The 17,757-nt window shown below is 46.8% G+C and overlaps 1 protein-coding gene across 5 annotated transcripts in view; it reads right to left on the reverse strand.

The window, feature by feature from the left end:
- RANBP10 (RAN binding protein 10) overlaps positions 1–13,357 on the reverse strand; it is a 66,866-nt gene extending 53,509 nt beyond the window's left edge. For 2 of the 5 annotated variants that reach the window (XM_062621291.1, XM_062621292.1), the window contains exons 1-2: positions 13,036–13,357; positions 12,053–12,164 (exon numbers count right to left, since the gene is read on the reverse strand). In XM_062621291.1, the coding sequence (XP_062477275.1) occupies positions 12,053–12,164; positions 13,036–13,240 (317 nt within the window). In that variant the 5' untranslated portion in view covers positions 13,241–13,357. Of the gene's footprint in view, positions 1–12,052; positions 12,167–13,035 lie in introns of those variants that run through there. The other 3 variants (XM_062621290.1, XM_062621294.1, XM_062621295.1) reach the window with 3 other exon arrangements.
- Between the last annotated feature and the right edge of the window lie 4,400 nt (positions 13,358–17,757).

The raw sequence follows: 17,757 nt of genomic DNA on the forward strand, positions 1-17,757 counted from the left end.
GAAGAGGCCCAGTTTCCAGAAGATCCTCCCCACACCAATTCTTCAGTAAAAATACTCGAAAGTGCTCCTCCTCACCTCTCTGGTACTGAGCTAATATCAGTACTGTGTAAAGCTGGAGAAAAGCATTTTGGAAACTGCTACAGCAGATACTCTGGATTTCAACTTCCTATGTAATAATCAAAGTTTTACATACAGAACCACAGAAAGTGTTGTTGCCCCATTCCTGGCAGTGTTCAAGGCCAGGCTGGACGGGGCTTGAAGCAACCTGGTCTAGTGGAAGGTGTCCCTGCCCATGGCAGGGGGTAGGAACTGTATGAGGTTTAAGGTCCCTTCCAACCCAAACCATTCTAGGATTCTCTGATAACCTTTGCTGCTCTTCTCTATGCCTTCAGCTCCAAAGGCATCACAACTATCACTTCACACTCAGCAGCTGGCACAATACTTGGATACCTCAGGAAAGCTGCGTGCTTATGTCTACCAGCCCACTCAGGATGTCATTTGTTGTCCCTGGATTCAGAAACACAGTTATCCATATATCTGATAACTGAACTGTCAGCCATCGTATGGTCCACCATCTCCTTTTAGCTGGCCCTTGGCCTCCCCGGGCTGTCTTCAAGAGTGACATGATACATGATCATAGAATCATAGAATAGTTAGGGTTGGAAAGGACCTTAAAATCATCTAGTTCCAACCCACCCTGCCATGGGCAGGGACACCTCACGCTAAACCATGACACACAAGGCTCTGCCCAACCTGGCCTTGAACACTGCCAGGGATGGAGCATTCACAACTTCCCTGGGCAACCCATTCTAGTGCCTCACCACCCTTACAGTAAAGAATTTCTTCCTTACATCCAATCTAAACTTCCCCTGTTTAAGTTTTAGCCCATTACCTCTTGTCCTGTCACTAAAGTCCCTATTGAAGAGTGCCTCCCCAGCATCCCTATAGCCCCCTTTAGATACTGGAAGGCTGCTATGAGGTCTCCATGCAGCCTTCTCTTCTCCAGGCTGAAGAGCCCCAACTTTCGCAGCCTGTCTTCATACAGGAGGCGCTCCAGCCCCCTGATCATCTTCGTGGCCCTCCTCTGGACTTGTTCCAAGAGTTCCATGTCCTTTTTATGTTGAGGACACCAGAACTGCACACAATACTCCAAGTGAGGTCTCACGAGAGGAGAGCAGAGGGGCAGGATCACCTCGACCTGTTGGTCACACTCCTTTTGATGCAGCCCAGGATATGGTTGGATTTCTGGGCTGCGAGCACACACTGAAGCCAGCTCATGTTCATTTTCTCATCAACCAACACCTCCAACTCCTTCTCCACAGGGCTACTCTGAATCTCATCTCTGCCCAACCTGTAACTGTGATCATGATATGGAGAATGTATTCCTGGACCGGTAACTTCACACATCTCAGCATTTTCCTGCCACAAGATGAGGGCTTTGAGAGTTCAAAGTTTCTTGGAATGAACACTGACAAACAGGGCTATGCCAATGTAATGGCCAGCTACATGCAAGAAAGGTCAGCTGAGGTCCTTCAGCACTCACCATGCATAAAACAGGTAACTACACAAGCAGGATAAATTTTTTTGGCAACTCTTCGTTCAATTTTCAGCTGCTCATTTGGAAGTGAGGTTTGTTAATCACCAGTACAAACCAAACAGAACTTACACCTATTCTGTTGGGTGTCACCAGAATAAATAATCAAAGAATTCATGTCAGTAATGCTTTATGCTGTTCCCAGGCTGAATACACCATTTGCCTCTGAAACAGCTTATATGACCTTTGTTGAATACCAGCTGACTTAGAGAACAGAGTCAGCTGTTATGAGCAAAAGATCTGAAGTTTGAAAACTAAACTGGTGGAACACCTCAGTTTAAGGTATAGTTGGTTTCAACCACAGCATTTTGCAGGCTTTGGTGTCATATCAGATGTAATAGTGCTTTGGGTGGCAGGTGGAGCAGTTGGTTATTCTTCTAGATCCCAGTGGTAATTTTAGCCTGGTGAGGCTTGTATTATGCCTTTTCTTTCTTAAATGGTGCTCAAGTCAAGTCTTCATCTCTGATTTGTATCTTTTTTCAGTATTCCTACATATATTACTAATCTACATCATCAGTGTTTTTCCCTTCCTGAAGGTAACTCAGAAAAGGATGATCTGACCCTTCCTACAGCTGACAGATACCAGTTGAACATGATCCTAAAAGTGGAAGGGAGCTGGGAATCTAATACCTTGGTCCAGCAAAAATAGTTTTTTACTCTTCCTCTGTAGTTTTGCCAGTATGTACTCATAAACAGACTGAGAAGTGTTATGTTACCACATTGCTGCCTGCTGCCTCCTCATTTTGTTCCCTTCACTCACCTTCTCTTCCATGTTCTTTGGCTTTTAGAGCTTCTCTGCCTTTCTAAGGGCAGCTGAGCAGCATCTCCTCCATTCCTCAGGATACTTGTAGTTGTTTTAAATGCGTTTTTAAGAATTTGATTTTCTTGCCTTTATATCCTTCTTTTCACCCTTGCATTATTTCTTTACTGACCTCTGCTTGACGGACTGGGATTCTTTCTGTCAGTGCTATTTCTGAAGCACCATTACAGAACAGCACAACATCCACTAGTAAAAACAGAACTGCTTCCACTTCAGACATCCATTACACTCCATTATGTAGTAGTTCCAAAAAATTTATTGTTAGGAGTCAGAGATAGTTGGAATCCAGTATTTTATGCACCACAGGTATATATATATATATATATTTTTTTTTTTTTTTAAACAGATGCAACTTGTTTTTTCACTCCCTTAAAAGAACATGCCCCTTCCCCCACCATAACTGCAACAATGTGGTTTCAGGTGGTGAATTGATAAGGGTTATCTTTTCTCAACACTCTTTAAACCTGGCATGAAGTCAGGGCCCACCTCAGACAAGAATGATAGTTCAGAGCTTTGCACAAGAGACTGTGGAAGTGTCTGAAATGCCACCAGTGTTATGGGGTGTATTATTAGTCTCTAACTCCAGAATTCAGTATGATTATTTTAGACTTAGCTGTGGGTGTTGAAGGAGTGGGATGCATGATAGCGGGGAGGACAGGATTCCTACCAGATAGGTGTGGTTATTAGAAAAAAATGCAGGATGCAGTAAGCCTTTGAATCACAGGCCTACTTCTGGAGGAAAGGAACATCCCCCTGGTTAACTCGTGGCTCAGCAGGGCTGCTTGGTCTTGGCTGAGGTGCGTAATAAAATTCTAACCCCGGGAATTTCTACCACGTGTTAGTGATGTTCCTACTTCACTGACTGAGTAGGGCATGACTGCTTTGTTGGAAGTCATGACCTACTAACTTATTTAACATCTATGTTTTTAAGTTGGGGCCTTAGGGTATCTTGGCATACACAGTTGTCTTTCTTTACAGCATGTTTTACCCTGGCACGGTGTTACTGGAGCAGCAAAGAAGAGTTCTAGGATTGTGACTATTAGGCAACCAAAGTGTATTTTTCCACCTTCATCTCTCCACCTTTCAGATGGTGTGAATTTTGTCTGCCTTCCACGTAAAGGCACTTGGAAAACGAACGGCATAAATTGTTTCACCATTCTGAACTGGTACCTTTCAGCAGGCTATGAAATAAAGGGGAATCGTAATATCTTTGTTTTCATGGCAGAGCCTTTTTAAATCTGCTCTGCTACTTGTCAGAACTAGCATTTGAGATAAGCACTCTTTTTATGTTTCTTGGAGAAAGTCTTGTAGGTTTTTGGGTAAAGAAATACCTCCTTTGTTTAAAGGATAGTGTTTTGGTCCAGCTAAGACCATGGACTAATTGCTTCCTCCCTCCTTCTACACCACATTTATTTTGCATATAGCAATGCTTCCCAAGGGCTGAGTTTTCCAGGTGTTTCAGGGGAAATGCTTGTTGCTTCTGGGACTCTTAAAACTGGAGAATAAAAAGTACAGGTATACCTGGAGTTCTGTTGCCGAGTTCTCTATTATACCCAACAGGTTCTTCACTCCTGCATTTGAAAAGGCAAATAGATGAAGCACTGGAATTCCAACATTAGCTACTTGCTGTCAAAGGTTTGTTCTGAAGATTTTCTGCTGGATTCATGAGGATTTTTGTGGGTTGCTCACAAAAGTAGCTTTAGACTAGCCAAAAAACTTTTCTTGCACTGACTTTTTGGCAGGCTTTCTGGGTATCAAGATTGTTCTGAAGAAACAACTTTGGACTTGAAGAACTGCTTCTCACCTGGGTGGATTTCCCTTTGGGGATAAACTAAATGCAGAGGTCGGTATTCCTCTCCTTGTATGACTGCTCGTAACAGCCTCTTTGAGGCATCCCTGTGTGTCAATTTAGGTTAGTCAAATATTACCACTCCTGTGAAATAATTTTCCTTCTACCTTTTTGGGTAATTTCTGCCCAGTGACAATATATAATGCTTCCTGGCCGAGTCAGTGTATCTGAGACCTTTTATATCTGTAAGAGTTAATTAAATTAAGAGTTAATTAAAATTTCAAAGTACAGTCACCACTTTGGCTCTTTCCATCTCTTTTCCAAGGAAAACCTTATATTGGCAGAATCAAAAAAAAAAAAATACTTTTTTTTTCCAAAGATGCAACTTAAATTTGTGTATTTTATATCTCTGCTATGCAGAATCCACCTCACAAGTTCTTTTAGGAGTCAGAGGTGATGTTGTCCTGTTTAAAGGTCACTGGGCTGGAGCATCATGCATGCTGATGTTTACTGCTGAAGAACTTGGAACTGGGGGAGAGAACTAAAAAGCTCTATCTCTTTGAACTTAATCTTCATAGAATCCTAGAATGGTTTGGGTGGAAGAGACCTTAAAGCTCATCCAGTTCCAAATCCCTGCCATGGGCAGAGACACCTTCCAGTTGACCAGGTTGCTCCAAGCCCCGTCCAACCTGGCCTTGAACACTGCCCAGGGATGGGGCAGCCACAGCTTGTATGGACAACCTGTGCCAGGGCCTCACCACCCTCAGAGGGGAGAGCTTCTTCCCCAGATCTCATCTAAATCTCCCTTCTGTCAGGTTAAAGCCATTCCCCATTATCCTGTCCCTATAGGCCCTTGTCAAAAGCCCCTCTCTAGCTTTCTTGTAGCCCCTTTAGGCACTGGGAGCTGCTCTAAGGTCTCCCCTTAAGGAGCCTTCTCTTCTCCAGGCTGAACCAGCCCAGCTCTCTCAGCCTGTCTCCAGAGCAGAGCTGCTCCAGCCCTCGCAGCATCTCTGTGGCCTCCTATGGACTCCCTCCAACAGCTCCACATCCCTCCTGCGCTGGGGGCCCCACTTACAATGCAGATAGAGCACAGCTAACACAATTCAGCTTTACAGCACCAGTGGCAGAGCTGAAGAGAGTTAAGCTTCACAATAGATCACAATCATTTAGGTTGGAAAAAACCTTTAAGATTATAAATTCTTTAGCAATTCATCATTCCAGACTTCCATAATTGAAGGAAAAAAGTTTCCCTTCTAAAATAGCTATGCCACTTGTACAATTTCATTATTAAACAGAGAATTTCTTAGATCCATAAGGCTAGAATATTTAAATAATTAGTTCCCATTATTTTATGATTTATTAACTGTAACCATATTCTGAAGAACTGAATCATAATGTTTTTTACACATATTCTAAAGATGCTCAATTGATCTTGATATAGTTGACTTCTGCCATTTTCCCACCCTTTTTATAACAGATATTCAGAAAAAGCAAGAGGAGAGGCCAGAAAACAAAATCAAAAACAAAACCACATATTCCTGAAATTTTTCTTCTTTACTCTGCAAATCTCACAACTCTAACTGAAAAAAAAAACCCACAAAACCAACCCAAAACATTAAGAAAAAAAAAAAAAGCCCACAGAAAAAAAAATGGAAAAATTAACAGAAAGAAAGAGGTTATTATCACAGCCTGAAAACTAGATTTCATTAGACATACCTAATGCACACATCACAAGTGAGGAAGTCACACATCGCTGTCACTACTTCCATTTTGTTTCCTAATTTCATAAATTCTTTTATTGAGAAGTTGGTATTCTACCATTACAATGCATGGGCCCATGATACTGCTACAAAGCCCCGAGTTTCACTTCCCAGTTCATTGATTAAAAAAATAAGGTGATAAAAAAAAGTTATCAACTTCAAATCAGATATTCCAATCTCACAACCAGCTTTACATTGAAAAAGCTGCTCTCACTGTTACTCCCTTTTGAAGGAGTTTTGCAGAACAGAAACAGAAAATAACTTCTCACGTCATCAACTGACATGAAAACTCCACAGAAAATGCGTGTCCCTCCACCTCAGAGCACCACAGCTCATCAATCAGTAGCTGAGCAAGCAGGACTTGCTTGGGCAAGATTGTTTGCAAATTGGAACAAGGTGAAAACTGTTTATTGAATCTCCTTGTGGGATTTATGTGTTTGTCTAAATGAATGTCTATGGAACAACATAAATTCAAGTAAGCAGACATCTCCAAACAGAGCAACCCCCTCTCTGCACTGGTTCTGGACTCAGGAAACCAGGATGGAAAAAAAATAAAAAGGGGAAGGAAATCAATTATTTACAGGCTTCCCAGCTACCAATTAGGTATCACACAGCATGTGCAAGCACTGGAAATTCTCAGTTCCCACAGAATATCCCTTAGCCTTCCCCTTCATCTACATCCAGACACACCTGACGTTACAGGATGGCCACAGCACAGACAAGGGCATGCAGACAACCATGCCATTAAAGCAGAGCCTTCTATCAGTATCTGGAAACCATCAAAGCACATGAGTGAAAGGCTTTTCAAAGAGCAATCACGCTCACCATATGCTGAAGAGAAGCGAAAAGTTGGCAAGAAGAAACAAGCAAGAGAGAGAAGGGCAAATTAATTGTTACTGATGTAAAGACTGCTAAACAACCAATACCTCTGACCTTTATTTTTCTCTTCAGAGAGAAACAAAGCTATTTTTAAGTTTGGGATACAGTGCACTTCTGCATTAAACCTAAAGGAAGATTTAAAATAAACTATGGTATGGACAAAGCCAGATTAGCTCTCTAGCCACTCATCTCAAGAGTACTCTTTCCTCCCTCTCCTAGAAAAATGCCCATCACCTAAGGGAGCACTGACCAGTATCTGTGGGCAACAGGCTGCACATCCCAGAGCAACTGTGAAACAGTGCTGAAGAAGGATACCAACTCACTTTGTTGCCCATGTCTTCCCAACCTCCCTCTTCTGCCCTTCTGGGTCTCCTCTTCCCCACAGAAAGCATTACTAGAAACAGGAACCTGTATACACTCATGGTTGGCCAGCAGGATGATCCCCTCAGTCACACCCCATCACAAACCACTGCATGGCTAGGGGAGGTAAAAGAGGTCAAGAAACCAAAACGGTTGCCAGGAACAAGCACTGCCACTCATGAGACAATTCATGTTGTCTCAGCATGAAGAGGACAATAAAGACAAATTGTACTCCTGAGTCACAACAGCTTGTAAGTTGTAGGTTTACTGCCCCTACCCTGATGAGTCTTACACTGCTTCTGTTTACCAAGCAGAGATCATCTCATGGGAAAACAGAAACTGAGAGATGTGCTGACAAATCAAGTGACCACAAACACATGTTTGAGAAAGGATGAGTCCAGTGCTTAAAATATAGTTAAGGTTGAACTTATAAATACCATGATTTACACAAGCAGGAGTTATTTGCGGCAACTTATGAACAAGAGAATCATGTACATTTCTGCAAGTGCTCACCCAAGGAATGCTGGAAGCAAGCCACCCACAGAACCAGGGAGAGGTCTGGACCAGACCTCCAGGCCCAGAGAGATCTGGACCTAGAGACTTTCCAACCTTCAACCTCATGAAGTTGAAGGGGCTAAGAGCAGGGTTCTGCACCTGGGTCGGTATCAATACAGGCTGAAGGATGGAGGGATTGAGAGTAGCCCTGAGGAGAAGGACCTGGGGTACTGGTGGATGAAGGATTGGACATGAGTGGGCAACGTGTGACTGCAGCCCAGAAGGCCAATCGTATCTTGGGCTGCATCGAGAGGGGCATAGCCAGCAGGTCAAGGGAAGTGATTCTTCCCCTCTACTTTGCTCTGGTGAGACCCCACCTGGAGTACTGTGCCCAGTTCTGGAGTCCTCAGCACAAGAAAGACATGGACCTGTTGGAGAGGGTCCAAAGAAGGGCCACAAAATGATCACATGGATGGAACGCCTCTACTACGAGGAACGGCTGAGTTGGGGTTGTTCAGCTTGTGAAAGAGAAGACTCTGAGGAAACCTTATTGTGGCCTTTCAGTTCTTAAAAGGGGCCTATAAAAGAGATGGAGAGAGATTTTTTTAACATGGCCTGTTGTGATAAGGGGTGATGATTTTGAACTAAAAGAGGGGGGACTCAGGCTGGATGTGATGAAGAAATTCTTTACAACGAGGGTGGCAAAATCCTGGCCCAGGATGCCCAGAGAGATGGTGGATGCCCCATCCCTGGAGATATTTAAGACTAGGCTGGGCAGGGCTCTAAGCAAACTAATCTAGTTGAAGATGTCCCTCCTCATTGCAGGGAGCTTTGAAGGTCCTTTCCAACCCAAACTGTTCCACAATTCTATGCTTCCCTCTTCATCCTTCTGACCAAAGCATAAGTAACTACGAAAGTTATGTCAGCCAGTCTGGGGCTTTGCCCAAGCACATTTGAAGATGGAGATGCCACAGCTTCTCTAGGCATCCTGTTTTGGTGCTTAACCATTTTCACAAGGAAAATTCCCCATTCAGCGTTAAGACCACTGTTGTTTAATGTCTTCACTGATGATCTGGATGAGGGAATTGAGTGCACCCTCAGTAATTTAGTGGACACCACCAAGTTGGGTGGGAGTATTGATCTGCTGGAGGATAGGAAGGCTCTGCAGAGGGATTTGGGCAAGCTGGATCAATAGGCTGTGGCCAAGGGTATGAGTTTCAAAAAGGCAATGTGCCAGGTCTTGCATTTTGAGCCACAAGCACCTCATGCAATGCTCCAAGCTTGGGGAAGAGTGGCTGGAAAGCTGCTCATGGAAAATGATCTGAGGGGTGCTGAATGACATGAGCCAACTTTTGCCCAGGCAGCCAAGAAAGCCAACAGCATCCTGGCCTGTATCAGCACCAGTGTGACCAGCAGGGTCAGGGTTAGGGACATGATGATCTTAAAGGTCCTTTCCAACCTAAGTGATTCTAGGTTCTATGATTCTAACATCTCTTCTCAGCCTGCAAAAAAAACATCATGACAGCTTCAGGATTCCCACATCTCCAGTAAATGCCACTGGGAGTTTCTATCCCATCTCTTACCTGCAGCCTTAGTTTCAGTTGTTTATTAACAGAATAAACTGTCAGCATCCAAACAGAGCACAGAGTGCTCCACTAACAATTATTAGCATAGAAAGTGGACAGCTTTGAGCAAATTCAACCAGAACTCCTCAAAGCACACTTCCTGAAACCCACTGCACCTATGACTTTTTTGAGATCCTTGTTTCAAATCCCAATTGCTCACATTTTAAACCTAAGCTGTCACAAACTCCAGCAAGAGGAACACAGTGAATAACACCTCACTACTCTGTACAGCAGAAACAAAATAACAAGCTATAGAACAGAGACTTCACATCTGAAGTACCCCTTTTGGAAAAGAGCTCAGAAAGACTCTTCTTCCTCTCCCCTTACTAGCAGGCTTCCTTCCAGTTGAGTTCCCAGGGGCATGCTTTGCCCTCGGGCCACTTTAAAACTTCATTTCCTCCAATCCCAGCTTTAGATTTCTGGACTTTTATTCCTTTAAACTGAAGCCACCATGGCACAATAAACACTGAAGGGCTTCTTAAGAAGAGATATAATAGTGAACTGCAGCAGAGACAACACACAAAGCCTCCAACAAGCACACTTTTAAAGATGAGACACTCAAGAGCAGCTTCTTGAGTGGCAGACAGAAAGCAGCTACAATATCAATCAACAATTCCAAATACCAGTGCCACAGTGGGATTAGAAATTGGAGCACGCTCTACCAGCAAAAGAGAAACAAAGTACAGGAAGGGCTAAGACATCAGCCAAGCTCTCGAAGGCTCCCCGCTGCCTGCCTTCAGATCACAGTTCACGTTCATATTGCTATAGTGTACACACAGCTCCCCATCTTTGAAAGTATTCTGGGAAAGTAATTGTAACTACAGAATACAGCAAAAACAACAATGGACTAATAATATAGTCAACTCGGATATTGGGAAACAAGTGGAAAATTCCATTATCCCTCTGTAAGACTGATCTAGAATGATTCTAGGTCAGTGACCTGTCATAATGAGGTTTCTTTGTAAAATTGTTCCTGTAAATTATTTCAATTTCAGCAATCACATAAACTTCCTGCTCTTCCTCCACCACTTCCCCCTGTATTGGGATGGGGAGGAGAATCAAAAGAATGTAAACCTCATGGGTTGAGATAAGAACAGCCCAGTAACTAAAGAACAATACAAAACTACTACCACTACTACTACTAATGATAAGGGAAATACCAAGGGGAGAGAATATAAAAGTAAAAAGGGAAGAGGGAAAAAAAAACAAAATCACAATAAGCAGCAGTGATGCACAATACAACTGCTCATCACCCACCAACAGATACCCAGGCCGACCCAAACAGCAATCAGTCCCTTTCGCATGACTCCCCCAACCCCTCCTCACTGGCAGAGTGTGAGAGACTGAAAAGTCCTTGATCACAGTAAACATTTCTGAGCAACAACTAAAACATTCATTTCTTATCAGCGTTGTTCCCAGACTAAAGCTAAAACAGAGCACTGCACCAGCTACTAGGAAGGAGAAAAGTAACCGTTACAGATGAACCCAGGACAGATCCCTAAAACAGCTAGAGTTCAAATGTTATTCTTGAGGGACTGAATTAATTAACTGCACTTCATATCTTCTCCTGTGGGGCTCTCCCTTTCCAGGATAGTTAGCTCTGCAATGTTCATCCTTTAGCAACAAAAAATGCCAAACACATACACATCAGGCTGACACCTTTATAATGATTAAAGATTCGACCTGCAGTAACAGTGGAAACTCTGCCCTCGTTAGAAACACCCCTTTATTGCCTTCCCAACTTCCTTAATGTTGCTTTAAAGGAACTCTCTATATATCCTCATTCTGTTACATATTGGATCAAAATACTGCCCAACAGAATGACCACAAGACATGATCCAAACCCCACTGCCAGCTCAGCTCCCTGAGGTGCCACTTCGCAGGGGATGGCTGCTTCTAATGTTACTGAGAGGATCTGCTGCTGTGGCAGTTCTTCCACTTAATCCTGGTCAAGTAGTAGACACTGACAGGGCAAACACAGCCTCAACAACAGCCTACAATATTAAATAGTACCACAAAAAGCAGGACTGGGGCAGGAAAAATGTTCTCAGATTTAGCATTTTGGTTCCAACACAGTCCTCTAAGCTTCCACATTGTCATCTGTCATGCAGCTCTGTGGTGCAATCTATCCTGAGCTAAGGCCCTTTGACTTGAGGTCATATTCAGGTCTCAGATCAGAGATGACATAATTAGCACAGATTCCAGCTTATATTTACTTTCATCCCACTTTGCTTCTTTGAATATCTTCCTTGATCATGCATATAGGGTTTATAAGAAGCAGTCCTGGAAGTTTTCCTTCCAGAGCTCAAGTACTGCGATGAGTACTCTTCACCCCACCAAAATCTCTCTAACAGTCCAAAATTAAGGTCAAAGTTCCTCCCTAATTCATTCAACTTCTGAAGCATAATTCCAGAAATCTACGTGACCAGATTTAGCTAGCAAAAGGAAAAACAGTATCAATTCAAACTGCACCAGAGACCCAAGGTTTCCTAAATTTTTAAAACTGCCCATAACAAACAGCACAGAAAAGCAGCTGTGTAAGTGCCTCTGCCTCCAGCACATTCTGCCATCTTTACATCTATTAACCAGAAGAATCCAACCTCCCTGTGATATACCTGCCTGTTCCACCCTACAACCACAGGACCTCTAGCCCTTCCAGAAAGGAGGTCAGAGTACAGCAGAACTGTTAAATCCATATCACCAACCACTGAACTGGAATGAAGCACTTACCCATCTCTACCTTTACTGACGATCTTCACTTCAAAATAATAAATGCCACAGGCTGCAGGTATAGGGTGTGTAGCCCTGACTGAAGCAGCATCTTTGTGATTCTTGCCATGACCTAGGAAAGAACAGAAATATAAGTCCCAATGGGAGCTGAACCCTGCCACATTTTGGTCTGAAACACCACTACCAGAACACAGCAGGGACCTGTTTCTACATACATCCAACAACTTGAAGCCCTCTTTTCAGACAACTGAAATATACAACCTTGTGCTGCCACCATGAACCGTCCCCTCATATAAGCACTGTATATTTTCTTTTGTTTACACTGTGAAGTAACTGAGAAAGACTCACAGTAGCACCTGTCTCCCCACATACAGAATTTGAAGACGAATGTATACCAACATAAGACAAAAACGATTGATATTAGCGTTTACTAACCAAGCAGGAAAAGGAATAATCAGCTCTCTGCTGGGTGGGTAGGGAGAACAGCTTCCACTGGCGAGCAAGGAAAACACCAGTGTGATTCCCCTAGTCCTACAAGTCCGCAGGCATCTCTTTTGTGTAAACTCACGGAGCCAAAGCCCCAGCTCCGCATCGATGCCATGCGGCTCTTTGCCCAGGCTTTAGGCAGGATGACGGAGTAAACACACGACTTGGCTACACTGAAGCGCTCGGGCCCGGCCTAGTGAAATTCTAGAAGGCAGCACACTTCCCCAGGGTAAGAGCCCTTGGCTCCCGAACGCTTCCACTGCCCGAGCCCACAGAAACAAATGGCACGCCGGGCCAGCAGCCCGCCCCGAGGCCGGAGCTTGGCATACCCCGTTCCCCACACTACTTCCCAGCCGAGTCGCCCCTTCCCCTGGGCTACCAGACCCGCTGCGGTCCCAGCGCAGACCTGGGTGCCGGCCGGGCAAGGGCCGCGCGGGGCCGCCCTGCTCCAGGCACAGGCCGAAGCCGAAACCGGCGCCGCCGCCCCAGCCCAGCACCTTTGTAGTGGACGCGCAGGTTGCTCTGCGAGAGGCCGATGTAGTTGTACTTGTCCTTAGGGCTCCAGGACCGCGGCAGCGGCGTCTCCTCCTGGTTGACAGCGGGGTAAAGCCTGCGGAGGCGCCGAATCAGGTCCTGTTCTTCGGGCGGACACGGCAGAGCCGCATCCCCTCCGTGCGAGATACCCGCCACCGCCTCAGCCATCTTGAATTTGCTTTGTGTCACCGGGCGGGGAGCGAGGCCCAGCTCCGGCCGCAGACCAATGAGCTGTGAGAGCAGCCACAATGGCGCCGCGCTGCCCGATGGGAAACGGAGTCTGCTCCGCCCCCGCCTGAGCATCTCCTTCACTCTCTGGGACTACAGCTCCCGAAAGGCTAGGCGTGTGAAACCCCGCCCCCATCTGCGCGATTCACGGTGGAAAACGGCCCGGAGAGCGCCTCTGGGTCCGGGACTTCTGCTCCCATCGTGCTCCGAGGCAGTGCGGTGCTGAGGGGCCTCTTCGCGCCTGCCTCTGTCCTCCCGCCGCCTGCGCGCAAAGGCCGGGGTGGGCTGCACCTGCAGACGAGCCGGCGGCTCCGTGCTGGCGGCCTTGCGCCGGGGCCGACCGGTCTGCAGAGCCCGCCTCCTGGCAGGGTGGTGCTGGGCCGTGCTCGGTCTGCTGCCGCTGGGGAGCGGCAGCAGCGCGTCAGGCGTTGCCTGGGCAGCTATGACGGTGCGAAGGGGTCCTGGCAGGGGAATCGTCTCTATGGGGACGCGTGTAAACAGCAGATGCGCAGCCAGGGCGACGGGCCGCTTTCCGCCGGGCAGGTTCGGGCTGGGCCTGAAGGAGAGAGGGAGAGAAGGAGGGAGAGAGGGAGACGAAAGGAAGGAGGAAAGAAGAAAGGGAGGAACGAAGGAAGAGAAGGACGGGGTCTGGGCGCCATAGGGAGAGCCGGGTGGAGCCGTTCTGTTCCTTCCTACGGTGGTGCAGCTCCGGCCCTGCGCCCCGGTAACTTCTTCCAGTTGCTGCTGCTTTTCTGTGCTCCCTGTAGCCAAGCGCACAGCACAAGCTTCCACGGCTCCTCGTGCCGGTGTAACTTTGCCGTGAAAGCTGTGCCGGGTACAATCTTCTCTGTGTCGTGCTGACCACTAAGCAAGTTTCAGCGATTACACTGGGTTAGCTTTCTGCTGAGGTGATGACTGAAAGCAGCTTATAAAGAGGTCTGATAAGCCGTGGCAGCAGTACAAGGTAAACAGCGGGAGGATATGGCTGGGAGGAGGAGGTGCTCTGGCTTTTCAAGAGCGCTGAACTGCTAGATCAGCTCACAGTGTCTGAGGGAATCTCACCCAAAGGTGGGATTCCTTGGGCAAGCTGAACCAGTGCTTGGGATTTCTGCCTCCATCCTCACTGCTGCCAGCTGCAGAATTGCACAAGGGATCTTGTGTCTTAGTTTTTTAGGCAGGCTAAACTGGGGACCTTCAGGTCTTCCCTTTTATTAGCAAACTGAAACATCTCAGAGAGTTGTCCAGCATACAGTAGAGCTTACACTATGTAGGCACCAGGAGCCCATTGTAGTGGAGGAAAAACAGGACCTCCCCACCCAGCAGTGGCTGCACTGTTACCGCATTTCAGAGAGCTGCAGCTTGAGACTGCAATTTTGTACATGAGGGTGGGAGATCCAGCAGCCCACCAGATGCAGTCTCTCAGCCCAGTGCTGTGCTGGCCCTTGGTGGGCTCCCAGAAGTGAGGGCATTTTGCCCTGTGCCTTCCTCCCTGGAAAGTGGGTTGGAGGGTGAGAACTGCTAAAGGTACAACAGCTGCTTCCCCCTGAGGGTGAAGCCAGGCTGACAGCTGAAGCCAGGACTCAGAGATCAAGCTGAGCCTGTGGTCATCTTGTTCAGTGCAGCACCTGAAAATTCACTGGAATCTCAGGGCTGCTTTTCTGTACCACAGCCACACTCATTTTCCCTACAATACGCATGCAAGTGTATGTTTACTTCTCAAAGCTTTTCACCTATACATGCCAGTTTCTAGTCTAGGAAAGAGTTCTTGGTTGTATCTGTCCTGTAGTTCCTACTGGCTGTCAGGCCATCTGTGCCATGGCCTGAGTGCCACCCCAGGAAACTGGCTTTGCAAGCACTTCTGGGACCCCACATCCTGCTTCTTGGCTTATGGGTGACAGGTTCTCTAGTGCTGTTTTGCATCTCTCCTCTTCAGAAGAGATGCAATTCATGGGTGTTCTCACTGGGACAGTGAGGACAGTACCAATTGGTGTGCCGGTCACCAGATGGCAAATCCTGAGCAGATTCTAATCACTTAAATCTTTCATGTGTATATATATATATATATATATATATATATATATATATATATATATGGGGGGGGTTGGAATGTATCAAAGCTGTCAGACACCATGAGGAGGAGAAACTACAGCTGGCAATTAATAGTGACCTGTCCCTGACTGGTACTTGGAAGATGTTGGAACTGGCAAGGAACAAGGACGTCGGAACTGGAAAGAGGATGTCGATAAGAAAATCAGATAGATCTTTCACCTGATGTAACCGCAAGGCAAGCACAGATGTGCTTTGCTAATTGCTTGGAAGCATATAAATATCGTGTAATCTTTTCAATAAACAGTCCAGCTTGCACTCTACCTCTGGGTCCATGCCTCCATCCTCACACCCTTGTACAACAGCCCACATCGAGGGAACATCTCTTACCTCAACATCTTCAGTTCTGCTGCAGACACCCATGTGTCGTAGTTTAAGCTAAACCCAGGACACCATGTCAGCGGAAAGGATAAACACTCCGCTAGAGCATCCACCACAAGAGGTGCTGGGGCTTCCCAGGAGAGGCTTAGCTAGGAAACCACAGCAGAAGTGTTGCTTCTTTGGTTTGCCCTGTGTGGAAGTAGAAGAGCTTGTAATTTACCCACAGCCACAGTCAGCAATGCTCCCTTGCAGGAGGTGCCTGCCCCACAGGAGTCAGCAACCTTCTATCATAGAATGGTAGAACGGTTTGGGTTGGAAGGGACCTTAAGGCTCATGCAGTTCCAACCCCTGCCATGGGCAGCGACACCTTTCACTAAAAGTGTTCCTGCAAGCCCCATCCAACCTGGTTTGAACACTGCCAAGGATGGGGCAGCCACAGCTTCTCTGGGCAACCTGTGCCAGCGGCTCACCACCTTCACACGGAAGAACTTCATCTTAACATCTAATGAAAATCTCCCCTCTTTCAGTTTAGAGCCATCAGTTTAGGGCATCCATTCGGGTGTAAAAAAAAAATATTGGTTTTGCAGTCGGCCACAAGATGGCGATTTAGGTGGGAAAACGTCGGCAGGCGCTGGGTTAGCGGTTACAATGTGCAGGAGCCGTACCACCAAAGGAGGTTGGCCGGCGAGGGCAGTGAGCTCTCAAGTGTTGAGTAATGCTATCTGTAATCAGGGCGGACTTCGCGCTGGTAACTGAGGCGCTTCGGATAGGCTGTAAACCTTGGAGTACCTCGCCATAGGGAAACAAGGGAGGGACTTTTAGGTCGGAGGTAGGTAATGAAAGGGAGAAACCTTGTAACCAGCATGTGCCTGCTTAAAAGGACGCCCGTTTTTGCAGAAACATTAAATAAATAGCTGCTTCACTGTTGAGTCTAACATTACCCTTTACAAGAAAAAAAAAAAAAGTTTATAACACAGGGAATCCTACTGCCATGAGAAGGATAAGAGCACTCAGAGGTGAGGGGCTTGTAGGAGGTTGGGAGCTGATGACTTCTGAAGGTCCCAGCAGGGTGGTGGGGACTGTGTCCCTGTCACTTCTTATCCTACTGCCTTGAAAAGGGCTCTGGCTCCATCCCCTCCCTGCCCTCTGTGGGGCTGCTGGGGGCAGCTCAAAGACAAGGTGGCCCGCCTGGCTCTGGTTGGGGCTGCCCAGCCCCAAGCCTCCTGGCCTCACCTCACAGAGCCCGTGTCCATCCCCTGCCAAGCTTACTGCCCCGTGCTAGACTTGCTTCAGTGCCTTGCTGCAATTCTGGCACTGGGGAGCCCAGAATGGACCTAGTCCCCCAGAATGGTCTTCCTAGTGTCACAGTGAGGGGAAGATTCCCTCCTTTCATCCCACTGATTGCCTTCTTGCCTGTACAGCCCAGTGCAGGCTGGTAGTGCTAGGAGAGGATGGGAAAAGTCATCACCACTCCCTGGTGGAAAGCCCTGCAGCCAACAGAACAGTTTCTTTCCTCCCAGCTCTCTGCTCACGCTTGGGTTTCCAGGCCATGGTGATAGTGCAGGAGGTTGGAGGGGGACTGTCCCTGAAGCCATCACTACCTTTATGGCCACTGGGACTTCTCTGCTAAAATGGCTGCAACACTATGAGGTGAGAGGGGATATGGGGGGATGTGTGGTAGTTGAGGGCTCTGACTTAACTATTCCCTGGCTTCTCTGGGTGCTGCAGCAGGACATCTCACCTGATGACACCTCTGCCCTCCTGCAGTCACTTTGTCACGAAACACCAATCTGCTGCTCAAGCTGGACTAACGCCACTGCTCCCTGCTCCTTTGCGCAGGTGCTGGCAGCACTCTCCTGGGCAATATAAAGCCTCTGCCATAAGCTCCAGCATCTCTCCAGTGCCTTTGCCCAAGTGCCCAAGGGCCCTCCTTAGCTTTGGTTTGGGAACTGGCGCAGCCCTGTGGCTCCTGCCTGTGCAAGAACCAACAATGTACCCCAAGGTGCAGGGTACTCATGACTTCCTCGCCT

The sequence above is a fragment of the Pezoporus occidentalis genome, unplaced genomic scaffold, assembly GCF_034315485.1.
Source record: "Pezoporus occidentalis ecotype Australia unplaced genomic scaffold, CSIRO_AGI_Poc_V1 ctg229, whole genome shotgun sequence".
Taxonomy (NCBI): domain Eukaryota; kingdom Metazoa; phylum Chordata; class Aves; order Psittaciformes; family Psittacidae; genus Pezoporus; species Pezoporus occidentalis.